The 24,933-nt window shown below is 40.9% G+C and overlaps 1 protein-coding gene across 1 annotated transcript in view; it reads left to right on the top strand.

Annotated features, from left to right (window-relative positions):
- Positions 1–11,321: 11,321 nt before the first annotated feature.
- The window catches only part of LOC109439355 (sperm-associated antigen 6-like), a 60,413-nt gene continuing 46,801 nt past the window's right edge, over positions 11,322–24,933 (top strand). The window contains 2 exon segments of the mRNA XM_088793870.1: positions 11,322–12,084; positions 12,170–12,265. Of these exon segments, the coding sequence (XP_088649996.1) occupies positions 12,060–12,084; positions 12,170–12,265 (121 nt within the window). The 5' untranslated portion in view covers positions 11,322–12,059.

Below are 24,933 nucleotides of genomic sequence, written 5' to 3' on the forward strand. Positions count from 1 at the left end.
AGGAACTCCCCAAAATAGTAGGTGTTGTTCCCTCAGAATCACCATTTCAGCACAAATACTACTTCTTGTTCTGATTGTTGGATGTCATCACAATATCCAAACTTCACAGAGAACGTAATTTCTAAGTATCGATTCGGCACTCTCCAACGCTCTGTCGTAACTTAGCTAGAACCCAAGTTAAGAGAAGGACTTGTAAGGACCAGGGTACTCGAGAAACACGTCGAAATTGGGATGGAAGGAATGAAAACATTACAGCGATGGATAAAGAGGTCACTGGAGATAAAGAAGTCTGTCCACGGACTAGTCTTAAGTCTCAATACCTCCAAGAGTGAAAGACAAAGCCGAAGACAGGTGCTCACTGCGCGGCTAGGAAGATAAAGCCGGAGTTGGGGGGAGTGGGGGCGTGGAGAGAGGTGGGGGGGCTGGGGCCGAGGCTAACCAGACCAACGGCTTTCAAAAAAAAAAAAAAAAAAAAAAAAGGAGGCTTTTTATGTTCTGGTGCCTGGTGGAAAAAGCACAGGATGCCCGCCTGGAGAAAGTGACCTTCCTTTCCAGAAAGCACTGGCTTCCAAAAGGACACGTTAGGAGGAAAGGACCTTTTCCCCGTCCTTATTTTTAACTAGCAGCTCTCCGGCGAGTGCAAAGAGCCACAGCTCAGACCTCGGTGATCCGATCCTTCACGCCGCGGGGGTTCGGCCTGGCCCTGCGCGAGCCTGGGCAGCCGAGCATCAGGAGGCCATTTTGCGCCTGCGCCGCTCGCCTCGCGCGGCGCTCGGCTCGGTGGATTCGCATCCCGCCAAATTTGAAAGCAAGATTCTCAGACCCTGCGAGGCTTGTCTGGCAGGGAAACGAAATCGTTTCTCCAAAGTCGGAGCCTGTGGCGATCGGCGGCAACAGCGAGGTGCGCGTGGCCTCATAAGGTGGCCCTCCTCTGGCTGAAGGCTTTTCCACCCGGCGAGACACCAGCGGGTCCGCCCTGCTGCCGAGGCGGGGGCGACCGGCCCCCGGGCCTTGTGCTCGACGCCCTCAGAAAACCGACCCCTGCCGGGCAGGCAGCGGCTTCACCTGCAAAGCCCAGAGAACCTCATTCTTGATGGGCCATTCCAGATAATCGCCTCGCTCAAATCCTCTGCCCTTTCCCCTTCAATAACGAAGTGTCCTTGGAGTTGGGGGTTTTGGTGGATAGACTAAACTAAATAACAAAATATAAAACTGCCATGTTGAGGGTTCCCGATGGCTGCACTTCGTGGGCAGTGACTGGAAAGGCCCATGGGAGAAGGTCCTCCAGTTGAGCTTGTTTGAGGGATAGAACAGGCTGTAATCCCCTGCGGAGAAAACTTGACCGGGTGACAGTGTGCAGGAGGGGGTGGCTGAGCGACAGGACCCAAAGGCGGCGCCTAAATGGGTCTCAGGGCAGAGCGAACCTGGGAGGTCCGGCACTCTCACAACCCCGGCGCCCTCACGACCCTGGCGGGGCAGAGGAACGGGAGGTCCAGGGTTGGGATGTCGCTTCCGAAAGCCGCGGGGACACAGCTGGCTTCCTGTAGAGCCCGCGCTTGCCTGATCCCCATGGTATAAACGCCTCTCTGACCCAGGAGTCCCACGTGCACCCAAAAACCAGGAGAGGGAGGAACGACTTGGGGAGGAGGGTCGGGGTAACGGCGGAGAAGTGAAAACGGCCTAAAATGGGCGACGCCGGGCGAGTCCTCTTTATCAGTGCAGCCGACTGCAGGAGCCGCCATTTGGTGGCGGATTTCGGTATTTCAGTAGCACGTTGTGCTGAACGTCACAACTGGCTCGTCTACGTGGCACGATCCTTTTTAAACCGCCGTTTTTAAAACTGTAAATTTCCCCTTAGGTCCCCCCTACCCCCAACGGTGAACCCCTCCCACAATCCCGTAGAAGGCTCCGCGGCTCGGCTCGCCCCTCGACTCGGGTGGGGAGACCTTTCCTCGGGGCGACACCAGCCTCGCGCGGTAGAGCCCAGCACAGACCTAACGGGGTATTTTTCCCCCGTTTCTCCGAGGCTAGGGCGATTCCGAGTCCGCAGATTTCCCCAGTGAGGAGAATCTCATTTCCTTGGGGTCGTGATGGGCATTGTCTCTTCGCCCGCCCGCGTCTCCGCCCGGGTCTCCCGCCTCACACCTCTCAGCTGGGAGGCGGGGAAACCGCGACCTGGGCCTTGCGGGCTGGAGGCACCCCGACGAGAGGCGGCTCCTCTGGGAGCGGCGGGTGGGGATCCCTCACTCGCGCTCCCAGCTTTGCCCGGAGCCCTCCTGAGACTAGGAACGCTAGACAACTCTGTGCAGTGCTAGGTGTCCTACCCCGATCGCTGAGTCTTCGAGGGTATTCATGAAAAGCCCCGGAGGAGTGAGGTGCCTACTGAATGCAGAACAAAGGGCTGAGGGGTGAGGGTGAGGCGGGTTCACGCAAGCGGCTGCCGGGCTCCCAGTCGGGGGTGGGGGGGAGCAGGGCGGACTCTTGGTCTGGAAAGGAGCCGGCGGGCGCTCTGCGGGGTCCACGGCCCTTGCTTCCTCCGCAGACTGAATGAACTCAGTCTTCGAGCCCCAGCTGCCATGTTGCATTCATGGAGGGCTCCAGTAATTTGGCGCTCCGGAGGCAGCGACACCCCCAACCCGGGAGCCCTTTGGCCCTTCGTGTGGCACAACTGCGGTCAAGGCTGGAAGGGACCACAGGGCACGGGCGTGAGTGAGAGCCCCGCGGGCGGCGGAGCCCGCGCGGCCACGGCGCCTCAGCCGCTTTCCCTTGCCACCTTCCTTCCAGGGGCTGCGGGGCTGCGGGGCTGCGCGCTCGGCGGAGGCTCGGTTGCTAGTAGCAACCACACGACGGCGATTTGCAGCCCGGGTCGCCGCCGCCGCCGCAGCTGCCGCCGCCGCCGCCGCCGCCGCCGCCGCCGGTACCAGGATCGAGCATTTACAACTCTGAGGGTGGCCCTTGCTGACATCTCTCGCCCCCGCCCTGGGTGCTCGTCTTCCAGGACCCGACCCTTAGCTCTGCTCAAAAGCCAGCTACTCGGCTTGGCCCTGCCCCCACGCAAACAATAGGGGAGCTGGGAGCGCACACTGCTGCGCGCGCCGCACTGATCAGGCACCTGAGCCCCCGAGAGAGGGGACCTTTCCTTAGTCCCAGCCCCAGGTACCCTCGTCTCCACCTTGAACCGAAATTCTTTGTCAATGGCCAGTCCACTAGAAAGCTTTTCTTGACATCAGAAACAAGGATGGTGGCAAAGAAAGAAGCCAAGCCCCGATGCCCACTCCCTTTCTGATAACATCCACACAAAGAAGAGCTTAAGGTTGTGTCTGCTGTTGGTAATAGTGGCTTTCCTCTGGGTTAGAGCCACAGGCAAACGCTATCTTCCCTCTTCTTTGTCTACCACGAATATTTTGCACAGAGTCCATAACATACCTTTCGTGTTAGCTCAAATATTGCATACAGATACTTATTCTTTTTATACATAAGTGTACGGAGCACTTGCCCCACCCCTTCATTTTATTTGATGAACCACATCACCCCTTGGCAGTGTGGACTGAGTGGTTTGATACACAAAGAAAATGATTGACGTTAACCCTTACGAGTCTCTTTGCCTTTTCTATTCTTTGTGGTTCTAGGACACTGATTTAATTTTTGAGAGAACTCTTGTTAGTGTTTTAAACAGGTTTTTATTTAAGAGAACTCTTCAAGGTACACAGCAAAGTCTTTTATTTAGCGAGTAGGATAACTCCGGAAATATGTGCACTGCCAAATTTATTTGCTCTTAATAATTGTCCATAATTGTCCTGGCTTTGAACAGTTATTTAGTTGAGTGTTCTTCATGGATGGAAATTTCATGTAAGTTACAGATGTGCTGAAATTCCTAAGTTTAAAGCTCCTTGAGGACAAGCACCTGTTTTATTTATCTTTGTATGCTCCGGAGTCCTTTTAACATAGCTCAACAAATATTTGTTGAATTTCCAGAAGATTTCAAAAGTTCAACAACCCTAATTAGAAAAAAAACTTACTACTATCGAGCTTGGATATCTTTAATGAACTCAGTGGAAAGCTAAAGCTTTCCAGGCTAGTGGCAATAATCAGATATCCTTGTTCATGCTTATTTTTACCTCATTTTATTTCAAATGTGGTAGATTATACTAAAAAATATCTGACAGATGTTTCCAGAATTCTAAGAATGATAAATTGTATAAAAGAATTTGTAACTTTGTCATTTTCCCACCAAAAGTGTTTGAAAACTGGTTAATAGCCATAAGTAAGTTGAGATTTAATGTGACTTTCATACTTTCATAGACCACAGACATGGTCTATCTATATACAGTTCAACAGGAATGCTTAAGGGGCTAGTATTGAATATTGCAAATCTAATAAGATGATGCATCTTGAAATATCCCATTTAATTGAAATAAACTTTAAAACATATTGAAAGTAGTTAATATGTCTTAATCATATCTGATGGTAAATTCAAATCAACTGCCTCCTAAAATGACTCTTAAGTATGATGTTTTAAAACGGGTTCAACTTTAAGATTCACAAAAATGTCAAGTTACTACATAAGACAGTTTATTTCAAAGAAGAAAGTTAGCACAACTTGGTTCCTGGAGGCAACATAATGACCTGTAGCTTGCCCCCACACCCCCACCACCACCTTAAAAATAGGAAAGCAAGGCTTTAGTGAAAAGTTCCTTTCTATGGTCTTTCAAGAAAGAAAAGCTCCAACAACTTGCTTTGGACCAAGTTAAAGAGATTATCTTCCTTTTTTCATTACTACTGTCTTTCAATGAATTGAAGGATAAGATCAAAGTGCATTCATATTCATGTGAATTATCGCTATTGACTTGAATAATGATGGATTTCATTGTTTTATTTAAACTGAAACCAGAAATGCTACTGCTTTTGAGTCTACACCCCTAAGGCTGTAGAATTTCTTCTGAGTACTCAAAAGCCAAGCAATTAGGTCTGACAACCACGTCATTTCTATAATGTACTTCCATACAGAGGACTTTTTATTGGAATTGGTTACATTTCTATAGAATCTTACCATGCAATTTTTGACTCCTTTCCAACTTCCTCAACAAAACTCCTGAGTTCAATAAACACACTTCCAAAACACTGAAGTATAAACTGTACTGGCAAGAGAGTAATGTTTAGAAAGCATCTAGCTGTTCATGAATCAGAAAATTAATGTTATCAGTAATTAACTCAGGAGAATGTTTTTGCTTTGAACATGATTCATTAGTTTGTTTTCTAGTGTAACTGAAGAACTCAGAGCTTGCTTGGGAAAATGTGTTTACCAGCTGTTTCTTTCTAAATATGCCTCATGACAATTTTCTTAAAATATTTTAACTTGGGTTCTCTTCAAACTATCCCCTTATTTTCTAAAGAAAAAGAGGTAATGAGATCCGATGGACCCCACTCAATTTTAGCAAATGATCATTCTGCTTAAGTTATTCACCTATTAAAATTTTTGTCCCTTTGGAGAACACTTTTAAGGAAATTCATTACAATAAAGTAAATTTACAATAGAATGATATAAGCAACCTTTAAAAAAAGATTTAAGAAAATGCATTTTCATGAACTTTAATATACACAATTCATATAGGCTCTCTAAACATAAAAAGAGACTCTAGTGCATCACAAGTCTACTATATTATCATGGTCTGCAATGGGTTCTGGGAATACCCTTTCCCAGAAAGATAACTGATACCAGTTACTTGTATCACTTAAATATTTGCCATACATATAGAGTACTGTGCTTAAGCATCACATTAATAAAAATCAATTTTTTAGAATCCAACTGCTACAAGAAGTCTCTATCTTCACTGTCCCCATTTGGTGTACTTGGTATTGCAAGGCACTCTTTAAACCAAAAGTCTGTAAGTTTGCTTTTCTTTAGGATTTGACTATAAACATACCGGCATTATTTGTAAACTTCCAAGACCTTTACCCTTGAGTTATAATTAAAATGATAAGCGATTAGGTATTATTTCACCAGGAAAAAAGCATTCCTAGAAAAGCACTTCTTTATAATTCATTTCCTGTTTTACTAATGGGGAAAGGTATTTCTTCTAACAGGTGGTCATTAATCTTTTTTTTATGTTTTTCATATAAGGAAAAAATTTATTCTTTCATATAAAGTACCTTTATTTTCCACTTTAAAAAATAAATATGGGTTAACGCTGGAGTAGGAGGCAAATTAAAGTAATCCAGCTTTAGCAGTATTCAGTCAGATGTTTCCTCTGAAATATCAAAAAATGACAGGAGTTGGAGTTGCAAACTGTAGTGCAAGTATCTCCTCTTAAAGAAGGAGATGCTGTGCTACCGCGTATTACAGTCTACTCTGCACGTTAGCAGAACTCACTCTCTGCTTTAATCTCTGTGGGGACACGCAGAATGGATAGTTTTGTAAAAGCAGAAATCTTGACAACCTTCTCTCTCTACTTTCGCAGTATTTTCTAGGAGTCAGAGCATACAGTCGATTATTCTTCAGAGTAATCAATAAGCAAGAACTTTTGGCTTGGGACTTGATAAAGCGAAATGACGTAAAAAAATGAAACTCGCACATGCGCAATGAGGTGCAGCTTTTTTTCTTTTTTTTAAATCAGCTTTTGGCTGCTCACCCAGCGTTTGGGATCCGGCCTGTGCTGCTGGGTACAGGGAACTGGCTGATGAGGTGGTGCAGGGTTCCCACACCCCACTCGGGGCAAAGAGCGTCTGGAGTGTGTCTACGCCCCCGTTCCTTCTCACTCAACGGAGCTCTCGCTTTATAAGTCCCGAGAGGAGCAAGTCAGGGGAACCAGGGCCGAACGGAGCGGCCGTGGCTGCTTTTTCTGGCTGCGCCAGCGCTTCGGGGCCTCAGCTCCCGGGTTCCGGTCTCCGCCCGCTCCAGGCGCGCCCCTGCGGGTCAGCCGCACGGCTCCCTGGCCCACGGGTCAGCGGCACCGCGGCCAGGCTCGGGCCAGGACCTCTCCGCGGCGGCCCGCGCGGGGCGAGGTTCCTGCACAGGCCTGGCCGCGAAACCAAAGCGAAAGGACAGAGGCCTCCTTCACCTCGCCCCCGCCCCCACCCCGGCAGACGCCGGCGCTGCGGGAGCCGCGGCCCCGGGCAGCTGCGCGGTAGCCGCAGAGGGACCGCCCCCGCTCGCCCGCACCTCGGGCGCCGCGCCCCCCGCCCGCCCCTGGAGGCCGCCCCCGCGGGAGGGAGGCCGCCGGCCGAGCCTGCGCCGCGCTTCCGCACTCGGGCCCTCGGGCCGCGCGCCCCCGCTCCTCCCTCCCTCCCTCCCTCCCGCGCCGCCGGCCCTGCCTCCCCCGCGCCCTCTTTTCGGCCTGGCCCAGCGACTGGCGGCGGGGGCCTCGTGGGCTTTTAACCCAAACCACAGCCTGACCCCAGGCCCAGCCTATATCCGGCGCCCCTCTCCCGCTAGAAAGTGCGCGGAGAGCGCGGAGGTGCTCCTTGAAGTTCTAGAAACTTCGGGATAAAGGAAAAGCCGTGGACGTCCGGGAGGACGACACCCTTCCCTTCCTCTCGGACCCCAGCCCCTCCCGTGAATGCAGTCGTCTGCCAGGGCCAGCGCCGTGGACCCGGGAATCCCGCGCCCACGACACGCGGGGACCCTCCCTTGTGTCACTTGCGGCGTCGGCGTAGAACCTTCCGTTCGGGGATGGCAGGACTCGCACCTGTGCGGGCCTCGTCCTCCGCGGTCGTGGCCCGGGTGCGGGCTTGGTGGGCTCTAGAGGTCGAAAGTTTCCTCTGTGGCACCTCCCATCTTTGTCTCGTGTCCTGTACTGATGAAAAAGGGAGGAAGGAATAGTACCCACCATCTCGGAGACAAGTCCAACAACGCCAAGATTCTAAAGGGGTGGTGGGTCTGGGCGGTGCTGAGGAGTGACTGACGGACTTCCGTGGCAGGGCGCTTAGAGGTTTCTATCTGGTGATCGGAGAGTTTGGGTACAATTTTTAAGGAATACCCACGTAAGTCTTTAGAAAGAAGATATTCAACACACACACACACACACACACACTCCAAGTAGAAATAATATTTTTTATTAGTGCCCCATTGTCTTAGAAAATGTTATGCTGTATTTCAGACTTCTACTTTAGAAGCATCAATTTTTAGTATCATTCACTTTATGTTGTATGGTTCCTTTGGAGGTGAAATTATTCGTATGCAGAATCCCCCTAATGACAGTTTACTTTGGGAGTGGGAAAGATGCGTTCAATCTCTGCATCCACTGAATTAGTGGAAAAGGAAGCCATGTACAGGTTTACCTTCAGAACTGTGGGGCCAGCTAAATCACTGCCATGTTAACATTTTATTAGCCTTAACACTAAAAGAAACGTAAAAACTTTAAATTGTAAAGAGTTGAACTTAAAAAGGCTTAAAAAGCAAAGAATTGGAAATAAGATACAAACACAACTCAAGCATAGAAATGTTAATCGTTCCTTCCTAGATGGAAGTGTCCGAGTATCTCCTGACCTGTTAATAAACTTCATGAAACAATTTGTATGGTCTGCTCAGACGTTTTTCCCAAAAGAGGGACAATGCAACATTTAAGATGTCATATGTTTGCTTTCCTCATTATAGATACTATTTTGAGTCCAATAACTTGATTATAGGGTATGTAATGCCTTTGTTTTTAATTCAAGTATGTAAATATGGAGTTATTTCAGTAATTTTAGATTTGGTGTTGGCAAAATTTTAGATTGTGTTCTCATAACTTGAACAATTACAAGCAATTGCCAAATGAACGCCTATTTAAATGCTAACACTATGTTTTACTTCTTTGGGGGAGGATGGAAGGAGATTTCACATCTACAAAAAAACTCAGCTAATTTTTCTTAAAACCAAGATTATTTAAGTGATGTTCTAGGTAGTCTCATCTCTTCATATAGGTTACCCTAAGTCCCTCGTCTTTGCTCCCAAAGCACTTTCCGTTCTTAGAGCAATCAAAGCCTTTAAAACAGGGCAGGCTGCAGTATACGCTGGTTGAATGAATACTTTATTTACATGTCTATTTCCCATTAGCTATCATGTGCTAGAAGACAGGCATATTCTGTTATTAGCAAAGTGTCTGGCACATACTGATAATTTAATATGTGTTTCACTTGGAGGAACATGTACACACACACACATTTCACTTTGATTTACATCAAGAACAGATTTTAAAATGTGGATGTTAATATCTCATCACCACATATAAAGCCTTAATTTTTAAAATTCAGCTAGGAGCAAAGGAAAAATCATATGTATGTTAAAATTAACAAAGTTTTTTTTAGGCATGTGTAAAATATATACCCATAATAATGAGATTTTCTGAATTTCCAAAGCTGATTTTTAAAGAGAAACAGAACAGGATTTTAAAATTGGCTTTATACTGACATCATCTTGAGTCTCATTTTCATACATAAAAGGATTGAAGGCAAAGATGATTTTGAAGTTACACATGATTAGCTATTTACAAAAGAGTCAAAGTCTTCCAAACAAATCTTTCCTGGAAACATTTTTACAAGTTGTTCAGATATGTTTCATTCTCAATCAAATGTATAATATGTCAAGTACATTGTATATCTATATTTAAATTCAGCTGGTACTTTAAGAACTTTAAGTATTCTTAAATAGCACTAACAAAACCCTGACATATCCCTTTATATAGTTTTCTTTCTTACTGCTTAACTGTTAGGAGTATAAATGTGATAACTCTGTAAAACATAATGGCATTTTATTTTAAAGTTAGGAAATTGAAAGGTGTGTCAGAAAATATAGATTGGATTTCTTGTCAGTAAAAGTAATCTGTTGCCATATTTTATATTAGAATTACTAACAATTCATTTATATGTATATTATGATCATTCTGTTACATTTATCCATTTAATTTTAAATACTTCTAAAAAGGAAATACAGAATAAAGAGCAAGGATCTAGTTTCTTTAACATGTCCAATTCCAGATATAAATTAGGAATCCTATATTGTGTTTTATCAAGAACAATACAATTTAACCCATAGATGTTGTTAATGATCCTCAGACTCTATAGTTAAAAGTAATTTAGGTAGCATTCAATTTTAAGTTTTCAAACTTTGTAGCATTCCATAAATAGACTTACATTTATAGGTTTAGACCTTTTCCCCCACCAATGAGCTCTTACCTCAACACTTTTAAAGTAGAAAATACATAGTAAAACAATTACTAAAAATGGAAGCTGTTGTAGCTTGGGAGTTTGAATTGTTTAAGGACTGAAACCAATTAGGGAACATTTTAGTTTTAAGGGGATTTTTTTTTCATAATGCAACAAGGAACTGAAAACAAAATTACAATGAAGGTTTATTTGCAATTTTAATTATTTGCTCAATCTGTTTTCCCCCACATCTCTAAAGAAATGGGAACACACAAAAACTTTAATTTTAAAGGACCTGTTACCTTAGGGAAACATGGAGATCATTGAGAAACTTATGCCTTAGAGTTAAGTAAAGGGACTGTAGGTATCACTGGCTTCTGAACTGGATGGAGCAAAAGACAGGCACCTGCTCTCAGGGTAGCAGGGATCCGCCTGAACACACTTACTGCTCTCTCTGATTGCGGGTCCATTCTCCTACTATTTGGGGCTCCACAAAATATCAGGACTTTATTAGAGAGCTCAAGTCAGAGTGAGATCTCCAAGATTATTTCATAGGACTCACCCAGATATGAGAACCAGCTAAGTTTGCATGTTCCCTTCTATTGAAGATGAGATAATCAAGAGGTTTCCTGTCTCGGCACTACTCAGCAGCAGATGTGGCTACTTACACCACACCTGGTGAACTTGTAGTTTCTGATGGAGAAACATTTAACATTGACACCTGTCATTGAAACGTTTGGTATACTGTTTTTAGGGAAGCTAGAAACCAGCGATAGACTGAGTAGTTAATTTTTGTTAAATGAGACTGGGTAGAGTTAAAGGTATATACGCTAGGGAAGTCCGCTTAAGATAATTTGAATTAAGACTTTCCAGGTAAAGATTCTCTCTCCCTTTCTTTTAAAAATGTCATTCAGCAACAAAATGAAGCCTAAATTTAGAAGACAAATATACCCATTGGAGGAATATGTATACACACACACACACACACACACACACACACACATTTCACTTTGATTTACATCAAGAACAGATTTTAAAATGTGGATGTTAATATCTCATTACCACATATAAAGCTTTAATTTTTAAAATTCAGCTAGGAGCAAATTCAGCTAGGAGCAAAATGTTTGAAAATCACATAAAAGTGAGTACACAGCAAACCTAGTAGTAACAGGAGAAAGTCGGTAAAGATAGGACATTAATCATATTGTTTCCTCGTCTGCTTCTCTTGCTGAAGCTCTAGGAGTGCTTATTAAATGCTTTCGATACAATATAACTAAGTGTATGAACATGGTTGTCGTGACGCTCCAGGACTCCCGAAACCCGAAATGCCAGGTCTATAAAAGCTGGACCACAGGGGAAAACATGTGACTCGAAGGTTTCATTGACGGTAATGTATGAGATTGCACAAGGCCACACACAAGATCTCTCCTGACCGTCGAAGCCAACACGACTTCATTGCGCAGTTTCCTTGTCTCGCCGCACTTCCACCGGGTTCTCCCAGCGCGTGGGGCGCCGCGGCCCGGACGGCTTGCGCGCAGTCAGGCAGCTACAAGGGTCTGGGGTCCCTTTGTAAAGAACCTGTCCTGCGGGCGGACGTCCGAACCAGCAGGATAGTGACACCCGACGGTGCAGAACTCGTGCACCGGCTGGGCGCGTTTGGCACGTCGGCGGCGCCCCTGCAGGCGGAGTCCCCCCGGGGCGGTCATCCTAGCGGGCGCGGGGCCCTGAGACCGTGACGTCACGCCCGGACTCACCGTTGCAGCGAGACCGCCGCGTGGCGGTTCCCGTCGGTTGCCTGGGAGACGCAGGTACACAGAGGACAGTTTGCCATTGGAGGCCGAGTGGCCTCCGCAGTCGCCCCTTCCGCGACTCGCTGGCCGGGCGCACAAGAACAGCGTCGCCACGGAGGTCGTGGCCGGCGGAGAGCTGCGGGCGCCATGAGTCAGAGGCAGGTGGTGCAAGGTAGGGCCCGGGGCGGGCGCCCCGACGGCTGGCGGCGGGAGCTGGGGACCGCCGGGCGGCCTCTCCACCGTGTCTCTCCCTGCAGTGTTCGAGCAGTACCAGAAAGCCCGGACCCAGTTCGTGCAGATGGTGGCAGAGCTGGCGACCAGACCCCAAAACATCGAGACCCTGCAGAACGTGGGTGAGCCCTCACCCCGAACTCGCGTCGCCTCTCACACCCGGCACCGTGTGACCTGGTGCCTTCGCCTCGCCCTGCATTTCGAGTCCCTGGTCGCCCCGGGTCCTTGGCCCTGCCTCGCCCCTCACCGGTACCCCTGCCGCCTCATCGCCCAGCGTCCCGGTCCGCCCCTCCACGCTCTCCTTACCCCGCCTCCCTTCCCCGTCTGCGCTCCTCTGTCTGCTGAGCTTTTGGGGAGGAGGAGGATGGGGACTGGAGGACCGCGTCCCTAAATTCTTCCAGTCCTCGGTGAGGGCAGTAGAAGCATTCAGCCTCTTTAGCGGGACTTTAGGGGTGAGGCCGAGAGGGTTAAACTTCCACATGGGTCCCTATTTCCATGTTTATGGCAACCAGAAAAGTGTCGGTTGAAAGTCAAAGCCAAACGAATTGCCTGGAAGTCATTTTACGTGAATGGGAATCTACCCTAATCAGACCTATTTTATCCGGGTGCCTTTGCATGTCATCCTGCCTTTGATCACCTTCGACTTCTTCACACCAAAGGAATTCCAGAGCGGTTGCCACATAATTTCTCGTTTTGCAGTAGTGAAAGAGCAATGATATGCTTGAATATTTTCCAAGAGATTCAGCGTAGGTAAAGACCTAGTTTTGAGATACCCTTCTGGTGTTCTCATTTTACCCTTCAGTCCGAACTCAGCAGACTCTATAGAGAGAGGAAGAGAGTGTGTGTGATTCACTTCTTATCTGTTAACATAAAGAGAGATGATAAGGTCTCTCTCTCTCTCTCTCTCTCTCTCTCTCTCTCTCTCTCTCTCTCTCTCTCAATTCCTCCACCATCTGAACTTAAAGTAAGATAGCATTTTAACACTACTGTGTCTTGAGAAACCTTTAATGATAGGATATGATCTTTAAAACGCATTTGAATTTACATGAAATTAAAAGAAAATTAAGAACATATGGACAGGGCAAGAAGACATAATGGTTACTCTAGTTTTTTGTTTTTTCATTTTTGGAGGGTAATTACTACTGCACCGACATGGTAATATTTTTGTGTGTTTTTATTTGGGGTCAGGGATATTTTCATTTTTGGAGGGTAATTACTACTGCACCGACATGGTAATATTTTTGTGTGGTTTTATTTGGGGTCAGGGTTTTTATTTGGGGTATTTAGAATTGAGAAAGTGTATTTTACAATCATTTTTCAAATCTTTTTATTTTGAGATAACTGTAGATTGACATATATTTGTAAGAAACAATGCAGGACCCCGTGTACTTCCAAACTGTAGTGTGACGTCACAACCAGGGTGTCAGCACTGATAAAATCCATTGATTTAATGTAGGTTTCCCCAGTTTTATTTGTACTTATGTGTGCGTGTGCATGCGTGCTATACAGTTTTATTCTGTGTGTATGTATCACCACCCTAACAAGATACAGAACTCATCACCATGAGCATGCCGTATGTTGCTCTTTCATAACCACACCCACCTCCCTCTAGTCCCTAACACTGGGCAACCACTAATCTGTTCTTTATTTCAAAAATTTTGTTATTTCAAAGTTGATAATATTTTGTTCTGCAATTATTTCACGTGGATTAATTTTCTTCTGTATGTGTGTATGTGCGTGTATGCAGGCAAAGTGTAGTCCTCAAAGTACTCAGAACAGTGTTGGACACACTGTTAGTATATATACTGATTAAAGTTTATTAGAGCAGTGTTACATTTTTAGAATGCACTTAGTGTTTGGATTTTTTTCCCCTCTGAGTTCTACCCAATGGTTTTTGTGAATGGACACTCGCTATTTGCAAATATTTAATTTTTGGAGAATATATAACTAAACTAAAACATTTTTAAAAGGGAAAATGACATTTATTACAAATTTGATACTATAAATAACACTTAAGATACAGAATATCACGTTTTAGTATAATAGTGGCAGGTTTCTCTTCTCATATGTGTACAATGTAGAATATGTTATGGAATTTAATCAATTCAAACTGTTAAGCTAAGTGATCACTAAAGTATTAAATGGCTTAGATATGACATTTTAAATAGCTACCTACTTCCACTTCTGGTCTGTCTTGTGAAGGGACAGAATACAAAAGGAATATAAATTAATGTTTTGAAGTTATCTGCACTTGACTAATAATATCTTGATGGAATACTAAGGTTTTGCTCTTCCTGAGAAATTTACTTTAACATACTTCATGTTATCTAGATTCAGTTTAAGCACTCCTTTAGTTATTTTAAATAGATACATATAATGAATATTCCAATATATTTATTATTTTAAAAATAATAAAAAATATTAAAAAATAACCTGAAGACTTTGTTATGAAAACTTCTTTTAATAGTCAATTAACTATTCAAATTAGTTTATTCTTTTCTAAAACAATCACCATGGGTTTAAAAATGCGTGTGAACGAGCCACCATATGTGTGCATCAATTATATTTCTGATCAAGGTTTTTTTCTTTGTTTTTTTTTTTAGCCAAATGACTTCATTTTGCTAGCTAAGACACCAGTGCATTTTGTTCCTGACTGACATAATCTCTGCATATCTGGGAGGGTTTTGCATCCAAGATAAAGTGAAAAAAATTTCCATATAGGCATCATGATAAGTCAATAGTTCACTGACATAAGAATTTTTGAATTGATTAACTGCAAAAGGAACATTAAAGGTGACAATGATCAATGGAGTTTTATTTTATTTTAAATCTCTGCTCTTTTTCATTGTGTTTTTGATTATGCTAATGAGACAATTTGCCCTATTAAATAAGTTTAAAGTAATTACTAAAGCAAAGTTTTGCAAGATATCTTCTTTAGAGTATTTGGACAAAAATAAGTTTGATTTCTAATGAAAATTATTACTAGAAAGAACTGCACAATGTGTGTATAACCTAGAGTTATTTTTTTTCTCATTGAGATTTTATTCTTCTAAATCAAAAGAGCATACATAAAAACATTAAAAAGTTTAATGTTTGTTATAAAGTCTCTTTATGCACCCTCAAACCTTGTATGTTTGAACCATATCTTGCAGAGATTTAAAAATGAATTTTGATACTTCCCCTCTTTGAATAATTAGTAACACATGACTGTAATAGTAGAAATAATATTTTGTTGCTACCAATTGTAGAATTTCAGTAATTAAAGGTGGTTGTTTAATTATAAAATATAAGAAACATGTTTTATGGCATATTGGAATACCAGGCCCGTGTTGGGTTGTTTGGGAGTTCTTTTGAAATAAGTTAATGAAAGCTCCAAGAAAATTATTTTTAAACTGCTTAGCTAAATAAAATAAGCTTATGAAGCAGCTATTTTTATAAGAAAAGTGGGGATAAAATATAAAATAATCCTTTGTAATATGTTCCGTATAACCTATAGTAAAACAGTAAACATGGCAAACCAGTAGGTATGCACATTTTCAGAAGAGTAGAAATAGAAAAGTTTGCATGACATTTTAAATGTGCATCTATATAAAGCTAACTTGCAAGTTGAGTCAATTTAATGGGTTCAGAATTCAAGAAAATAGTAACGTGTTTACAAAAATGATTTTAAATTACATGTTTCTGGGGCAGTGTAAAAATCTTCAGCTTAATGTTCTGCTACCTCAATTTACTGTGACAAGGAAAAGCCTGTGGTGTTTATAATGTATTTAAAATATATCCTGGTAGGTAAAGGTACCATGATTCTCTTATAAAAACTACTGTTCCATAGGATAAAGAGAATTAGTAGAGCAACTTGAAAAAACTTAGCCAATCATGCTATTCAAATTAATGCACTTTGTTAATATAAAAGGAGTCTTCTATTTGTAAATGTGATAATCAACTTGAAGCACTAATTACTTTTAAAGATGGTTTTTTTTTTAACATATGCTTAAGTGGAAAATATTCTAGGGAACTATGAAAATTCTGAACTTGTAGCACCTAACAGTGTGTCCTAAAACAAGATTATTTAGAATTTTATTCTGTGTTCTAACCCATAGTCCCTACCTGGCTATTATCTGTTTTGTTATCTAAGCTTTGATGCATAAATAGAAAATAATATAATGAGAGCTAGGTTCTCATTGTTTTCTTAGGACAAACTGGACAATTAAAAAAAAAATCCAACCTGTAGATGAGCCTATGAGAGGGGTGCTTAGAAATGGCAAATTGTGTGGGTTAAATTTAAATGTTACACATTAAATATGTTTGAAAAGTTAAATATTTCCTAATTCCACTTTACTTTTGAATGTTTTTTCATGGCCTTTGCTCCTCTGACAAGAACTTCCCTACACTTCTTTGTCTAATTAATTTCTACTCATTCTTTGTAGCTCTTTAGATGTTGATTCCTCAGGGACACCTTCCTTGAGCCTCATAGTAAGTCAAGTCTCCTGATTTATGCTTTTCTTATTCCTAATATTTCTCTTTCATAATACTTATCACAACTGTAATGATTTAGTTTCTGCTTTCTCCACTAACTGTAAATTCCATGCCTAGCATGATGAGAGCAGATGTTCAACATATTTAAATAGAATACAGGAAGGAGTAATTATTTTTCTAAGTGTTTTTACATCTCTTCCAAAATTAGATTCTTATAACAGCTCAGGCAGGTAGAGTAGGTATGTTCTTCAGTGTGGATGCTTAAGCCCATAAAGGTCAGGTAATTGCCCTCGTCACAAAGTGAGTTAGTGGCCAAACTGGGACTGAGACCGGTTTCTTAATTGCTGCAGCCTGACCTTGTGCTCTTTCTGCTTGTAGATATTAGTAAATTATTTCTAAATGGTTCTAGGAGTTCCTAATAAACCTCAATGTTAACTGTTAAAACAAATTGTCTGTTTAGCCCTTTGGGTACCAATGGCTGTCCAGTAATTGTGCATAATTGGTTTTGGGGTCTCCTTGAGGACCATTACGGGAGCTTCAGATGCAGAGGACTAACTTTGATAAATACCTGAAGGTTTGATAGAGTAGGAGTGTATTTAGGGCTTAAACTGGCCTGGGAGCTCTAGAGAACCTTTCAGCTTCCTCTGGTTTCTAAGGAAAAGGCTTATCAAACCTGAAGCTTGTTAAGAGCATCTTGGGAAAAGTGTGTAATCCACTGGAGGTTGTAATCCACAGAGAGTTGTTGGACTGAGACCTTGCCAGGATCAGGGAAAGTGCAGAGGAGACTTCATCAGAGCCCAGGGTGGTCAGCTGGCATGGGATTGACTGCCTGATGTCCTGGGAATTTTGAGAACACACAAGGTAGAGCACAGGGAAGGGGAAGCACTTGATATTTATTGGTTGATTGATGTGAGTGTGTACTTAACACTTCTGTTTGTTTTGCATTTAGTCATACTTTATGTGAAGGACTTTTCTTCCATGTTTTTTGGGGACAGGACTTCGGGATTTCTGTTGAGTAGATGTACTGGCTCTTGGTAAATGTCTGAAGATAGACATATGGAGCACATATGAAGGGTACTTAACTCAAGCTCTGGGAGTGAGGGGCTCTGTTCATGGCAGTCTTTTAGGAGGATTTCCTAGGAGTTAGCCAGATGAAGAAGGGGGAGGGGAAAACTGCATTCAGGAACATTATGTGTAAAGGCACAGAGGCAAGAGAAAACGTGGTGTGTACCTGATAGAAAATGCAAATGTTTAAGTATGGCTGGAGCTTCTTGGGGTAATCTGGCAAGGCAGAGGGAAGCCCGTGGCTAGAGGATGCCAGCCTTAATTATGAAGGACCTCATCTGAAGTTGGGACTCATCCTGAAATTGTCTGAAAGCCATTGAAGAGTTTTAATTAGAGGAATGATGATATCTATTTTGTTTTAGAGAGATGATTTTCATAGTAGTTTGGAGAATAGATCGGAGGACATTAAAACAGGATCAGGAAGCCCAGGCATTCATTTTTGCTCTAGCAATCACACTGGGTAAGAGATCTGCCGGACTTGTGACTTAATAGAAGGGGGTAGGAGCAGGTGAGGAGAGAGTTCCAGATGACCCCAGGCTTCTGGTTGCTTAGGTGCATTAGAGCCATTCATTCGTGCAGAAAGAGGATACTGACGACCTCACTAACAGTGTTGACTGCGGTTATAGTGTGTGGGGACATCTGTGTGCCAGTGACTACATAAGCAGTTTGGGTATGTAGGGCTCTGGAGCGCAGGAGACAGGTCTCAGCTGGTAATAAAGGCTTGGATATGTGGGACTTACATGTTCATTTGAAAAGTATAGTAAAAGCCCATTTATATTTCCTCATGTAATTATAAACATGTAAGTTCCAATTGCTTTATCTAAAGTGAAATGTAAATTGAACTTGCTATAACTTGTATGCTTTACATACTCAGTTCGAATCTCACATATAGGTGGTGATGGCTGTGACCTAGTGGAGAGACAGACAGTTGCCCTGGAAGAGTGAATGGAATTTTGGTTTAGTATAGTAATCACAGAAGACAGCTACAGTAATGTTAATGGTAGAATAATGTGAATTCAGCAGATTGTGCCCTTTGCATTCTAAACCTGGCAATAGGCCAGTTTGCATTGGGAAATGGTAAATGCTATACAGTGCATATTAAATACATACACACATACAGTGTTTCCTTGCCCTCTTAGAAGAGTTGCTACTTTCTCTGAGTCAGTGGTCTCAGTCCCATCTTCCTCTCATCCCTTTCCACTCAAAAATGACGTCAGGGGTGGTAGCCCTTCACTGATAAACAACCGTGTTAACAATGAATCACCAAACAAAATTCAGAAGATATTATAGTTAATGAGAATAAATTTAAAATTTATTCTTGATTATTCTTGATCATAAGAGTTTCTTGAATTATTTACCATTATAATGGAATTCTATGTAAAAACACTCTACATTTTTTGTGATTCATTCTGACTCTTTTAATAAATTGTAAGACTCTTTGTTGTAAATGATATAACATCTAAAATCATAACTGACTTGATAGTTATGACAGTGAAAATGTATTTCATAGAAAACAAAACAGATATGCGGTACCAAAATTTATGGTATCTTAATCAAATGCAGAAATAGTGGCCAGAGGTGTGTAATCATAAAGGCTGCAAGAAAACAAAACAAGGCCTGTAAATTCTTGTTCTGAAAAAAAGGAACAAAAAGGAACACTTACATACTTTCAAGTAAAAAACGACTAGTGAAGGAAAATGAGAACATGTTGTAAAATTTAGTCATGAGACTTGCTTCAGAAAGTTTGTAGTCATGTAAATGTAATATTATAGAAATAAAACTTTTTAAATCTATTAAAATTGTTAAGTGTAATTGGAGCTACTTTGTGATGAGAGAAAATGTAGTGCTGAGAGTAGTAAAAGCTAAGTGAATGGTGGTGTCTAGAGTCAAGACCACAAGTTTTTCAGTAAGAGCCAGTTGTGTATTCAGAAGTATGCTAGATAATTTGAGAAATAGAAAATAAACATAAAACAGAAACTCTGCTCTAGAGATGCTTATTATTTTACTAGAGAGATAAGACATTTGTTCACATAAAACAGAAACTCTGCTCTAGAGATGCTTATTATTTTACTAGAGAGATAAGACATTTGTTCACATAAAACAAAGTAGAAAACCTCATAACATGCTATATCAAGGAAGGCTGCTGTGCTTTGCATAACTTCAGGAGTGCCATTTATATCGTGATCTCTGTGAGTGGCATCCCCTGGATTTGTGCAGTACACAGCCTACCCAGCCATACAGGGTGGACCTGGGATTATTCAGAATCTTCATTTTCATTTACTTCCCTGAGAGTAAGTGGTGTAAACAATAAAGCTCCCCATGGCTTCCCATTTCACTTAGAATAACATCACAAAATCTTAAGTTGACCTATAGCCAAATTTGATCTGGCCCCAGCCAACCTCTCCAGCTTTATCTTTTGTCACTTCTCTGACTTTATGTTTCTGGCCAGTGTGAATTTATCATGGCTTCTTCAACTGTCTGCAACAATCCTGCATCCCTTATCCAAGCCAGAAACCTGGAAGTATGACTGATTCTTCCATCTTCTTCACACTAATCAGTTTGTCTCCTAAACGCCTCCCTGGACCTTTCACTTTTCTCTTTCCCTCTTGCCATTGCTATTCTCCAGGCTAGCTTCACATCTAGTGTAGGTTCCTGTAATAACTTCCTAAGTGGTCTTCCTGCTTCCCGTCTTGTCTCTTTTCATGCTTTCTTCCCAGTGTAATCAGAGTGATCCTTCTTTACAAAGTGAACATTTGAGGGTCACTGCACCAACATTAATGTTAAGATACAATTCAAAGTCCTTAAAATAAGTTATTGGACCCTTCAGGACTTTTTCGCTTTCTTTCTCTAATCTCCTTCCTCCCCTGTTGTACAGTAGTCATACTGTGTTCTCAGTTTTGTCAATATATCAAACTTTGTTTTTGATTCTGAACTTCATTTCTAGAGTTCCTTCTGGTTGGAATACTCTCTGATCCTTCTCTCTGGAGACTCCCTCCATTTTTTCAGCAGGCAATCTACCTGGAAGTCTTCAGATCTCAACTTAGATGTCACTTCCCCTGGTTTGCCTTTCCTGTGTCCTTCAGAATCTGGGTTAGATGCTGTACTGTATGTTTGCAGAGCACACTGTACTTCTCCTTTAGTTGCATGCATCACAGTGTTTTGCGTTTGTTTATCTCTCAGAACCCCTTTATAAGTTCCTTGAGGTCAAGGACAATTGTGTTTTCAACACCTTGTATATTCTTAATAGATATTTCTTGAATGAATGGTGAGTGGATTATTCATTCCGTAGTAATTCTAAAATATATGGTTGAAAAGGCTCAATCTATGGGACCATAGAATCTTAAATATTTCTTCAAAGGAGTGGAAGGTATTGATTAATGAATGAGTCATATACACTAATAATAATAAAATGTTGATGAAAAACATGGACAATATAGGGAATTGATTCCTTTAATTAACACTTTTATTTATCATGTACTTAATGGTGTTCATTTCGTCCCAACTCATCTTCCTAGCACTTTAGAAATTTTAACTCATTGTAACTCTTACAAGAGTTTTATGAGGTAGTCCTAGAATTTGCCACCATTTCACATATGAGGAAACTGAGACACAGAAATGTTAACTAATCTTACTGAGTCCCACCGCTGGGAAGTGGCAGAACCCAAATTTGAAACTAATCATTCTCCTGACAGATACATGCTTTTAATTACCTCATTCTGTTGTCTTTTACAATAGCCAGTCATGTAACAAGCAGGGCAAGTGATTCCTTCTATTTCTAAAGCATGAAGTTTCTTTTATAGTCTCCTTGGACCCCAAACAGAATGCCTGAGTCAGATGATAACACTGACAATCGAAGGTGAATTCTTTGCTGTGTATTGGTTAATTGTATGCAGAAATCACTTCTTCCAAAACTTGAATAAACTATAGTGGCAATTTCATAGTAAATAGTCAGAGAAAGTAGTTTTAGATGAAAATGAAACATATTATTGGAATTTAAATTTTTAAAGCTTTGCAAATTTACAATAATAAATCATCATCATATAAGTCTATGATGATTTTGGATAATTTTGAATAAAATTGGAATGTAAAAAAATATATATGGTAGAAATCACTTCATTTTAAGTCTAAAAAGACAACCAAGGGCATCAAAGGACACTATGAAGAGAGTAAAAAGACAGCTTACAGAACTGCAGAATATATTTGCAAAGCATATATCTCATAAGAGATTAATATCCAGAATGTATAGAGAACTCCTGAAATTCAACCAGCAACAAAAACCAAACGACCTGTTTCAAAAATGGGCAAGTAATTTGAATAGACATTTCTCCAAAGAAGATATACAAGTGTCCAATAAGCACATGGAAAGATGCTCTATATTACAAGTCATTAGGGAAATGCAAATCAAACCACAGTGAGATACCACTTCACACCCATTAGGATGGCAATTATAAAAAACAACAACAAAAAATAAGTGTTGGTAAGAATGAGGAGAAATTGGAACTCTTGTGCTTTGCTAGTGGGGATGTAAAATGTTGTAGCCACTGTGGAAAACAGTTTGGTGGTTCCTGAAAAAGTTAAACATAGAATTACCACTTGATGCAGCAATTCTACTCCTAGGTATATACTCAAAAGAATTTAAAACAGGGACTCAAATTGATACTTGTACACCAGTGTTCACAGCAGCATTATTCATAATAACTGAAACATGGAAACAACCTAAGTGCCTGTCAACAGATGAATGAGCAAACAAAATGTGATATACATGCAATGGAATATAATTCATTTTAAAAAGAAATGAAATTCTGATGCATGCTGCAATAGATGAACGTTGAAAACATGCTAAGTGAAATAAGCCAGGCAAAACAGGACAAATACTATACGATTCCATTTATATGAGGTATCTAGGTTGAAAAAGTAAGAGAGAGAAAAAGTAGAATAGAGGTTACCAGAGGCTGGGGGTAGGGAGAAATGGGAAGTTATTGTTTAATGTGTATAGAGTGTCTTCTAGCAATGAGGAAAAAATTCTGGACTTGATAGTGAGTGATAGTTACACAACATTGGGACTATACTTAATGCCACTGAATTGTACACCTAAAAATGGTTAAAATGATAAGTTATATGTAATATGTGTTTTGTCACAGTAAAAATAAATAAAATGTTTAAAAAATTGAAAAACAAAACAAAGAAGACAAATAACCAGAGAAACCAGAAATATTTACCATGACTTAAATGGGCCCAACGGTCCAGTTTGTAGATATTCATTTTATTTTTTAATTTTATTTATTTTATTATTTTTTTTAACTTACCCACCTAGATACCTTGTTTTTAAAGAAACAAAGTTGAGATGTTAACTATCTTTATAAACAGAAGACTGAGGTAATGTGTATATAAACTATATACATGTAAAATGAGACTTAATGAGTAATATTTTTGTCTTTGGAAATGTTTGCCATTTCCTTCCTGACTTATATATGCAGTTGGCATGCAAAATCAAAGTATTAGGAATACGTTGCATTAAAAGGAATTAAATCAAAGAGTGGTGATTATTTTGTGGCTATTTTATAATCTTCTTTACTAGATTATTAGTTTCTTGAGAGGAGGAGCTGCCTTAATTCATGTGTAGTCCTATTCCTTGCTCCTTGGTAAACCCTGATCTGTGTTTTTGAATGAATGGCTGTGGACAGAATCAGCGAGGTGGTTTCTGTTTGGGGCATAACTGGACTGCAGTGTAGGTATTAGCAGCAATGTCACCAGTATGGCACAGGAACAAGAAAAATAAAAAAGGAACTCAAAATTATAAAGTTGGGGGAGGAAGAGAATTGTAAAGATTCATCCTAGAATTTAAATTTCAGAAATAGTTACACACCATTTTATCAGTTTGTATAGAGTAGACAGAATTGTTTTATAGATATTAAAGTACAATATATGAATTATTATTTTAACATGAGATATTAGTACTTGTTGGCTCCTTCAGTGGAGACTCTAGTGAGGTCATTAGCTGCTCCCTCGAGACCTGGTGTATCAGATACTATCCAGGCTGCTGCAATTTATAGATTCTAAATTTTCATGCATTCGCTCACCAAGGATCATTCACTATGGATTCCTAATGGACAGGCAGGTAAGGAAAATTTTCTTTTTATGTTATATACACTTCTTTTCTCTTCCCTTCCTTCTTTCCTTCTCTCTCTCTCTCTCTCTCTCTCTCTCTCTCTCTCTCTCTCTCTCTCTCTCTCTCATCATTATCTGTATTTTTAGGACAACCCTAAATTAGACCCTAAAATGTAATTAGAATAACAAAATCTCCATGCTTAATCTGTGTAAGAGACAAAAAAAATATGTCCCTGGGGACTAACGATTATGAAGCACTAAGAGGCAATTCAAGGACTAGAAATTAAGGGCAATATTTTCTCTAATAAGATTGATGTTATTCAAACAAAGATATTTTAAATGGAAACTTCAGCTTTTACTTTTATAGGTTCAGAGATTTAATATTTTTCAAAATTCTCATTGTGTTACTGTCTGCACTAAGGAATATAAGAAAAGTACGTAGAGCAGAAGCATCCATGTAGAAACCTAACTTGGATATAGAAGGAAACTGAAGGAAAGGAATTGTGTGTCAATTTATTGGTACTATTTTTCCTGGGCCAGATGCAATAGAAAAATGGAGAAGAAAATATATAAAGCAGAAAATTCCTTTGAGTATATGGACAAATGAAGTACCTTTTTGTGTGTAAAGTATTTTACTACTGAAATTTTCCAAAATCGGGAGTATTTTGGTATATTAGCTAAATACTGTAACTAATAATAAACACTTATAATTTAATTAAATATTATAGACCTAGACAGATGAATTCATTCTTCAAATTCTTAACAAAAAAGTTCAAAGTTCTTGAGATTTTAATTCGAAATATCTACGTTGAATACCTCAGTATGGATTGATTTTGCCAATTACATTTCAAAGGCAATAAGTCACTACCTTCACATAAATTTATCAAGTGAGGGAAAAAACACACAACAGAATCATCAGGAAAAAATAATATGAAATATAATTATGATTCTCTTAAAACTATTCTAAGCATACTTATACTTTATCTTTTGGCTTCATTCTTGTATTTGTTATGAAACTTAAATGGAACTATGTTAACAAATTTAGCTTTTCTTTTAAAAAATGTTAGCTTTAATTAAAATGGTGCATATTGCTTATCAATTATGTCAAGTTATATTCAATAACAGCAGCAAATAACCCAATTTG

The sequence above is a fragment of the Rhinolophus sinicus genome, chromosome 1 (genome assembly GCF_057876585.1).
Source record: "Rhinolophus sinicus isolate RSI-liver-muscle chromosome 1, RSI-T2T, whole genome shotgun sequence".
Classification (NCBI taxonomy): Eukaryota; Metazoa; Chordata; class Mammalia; order Chiroptera; family Rhinolophidae; genus Rhinolophus; species Rhinolophus sinicus.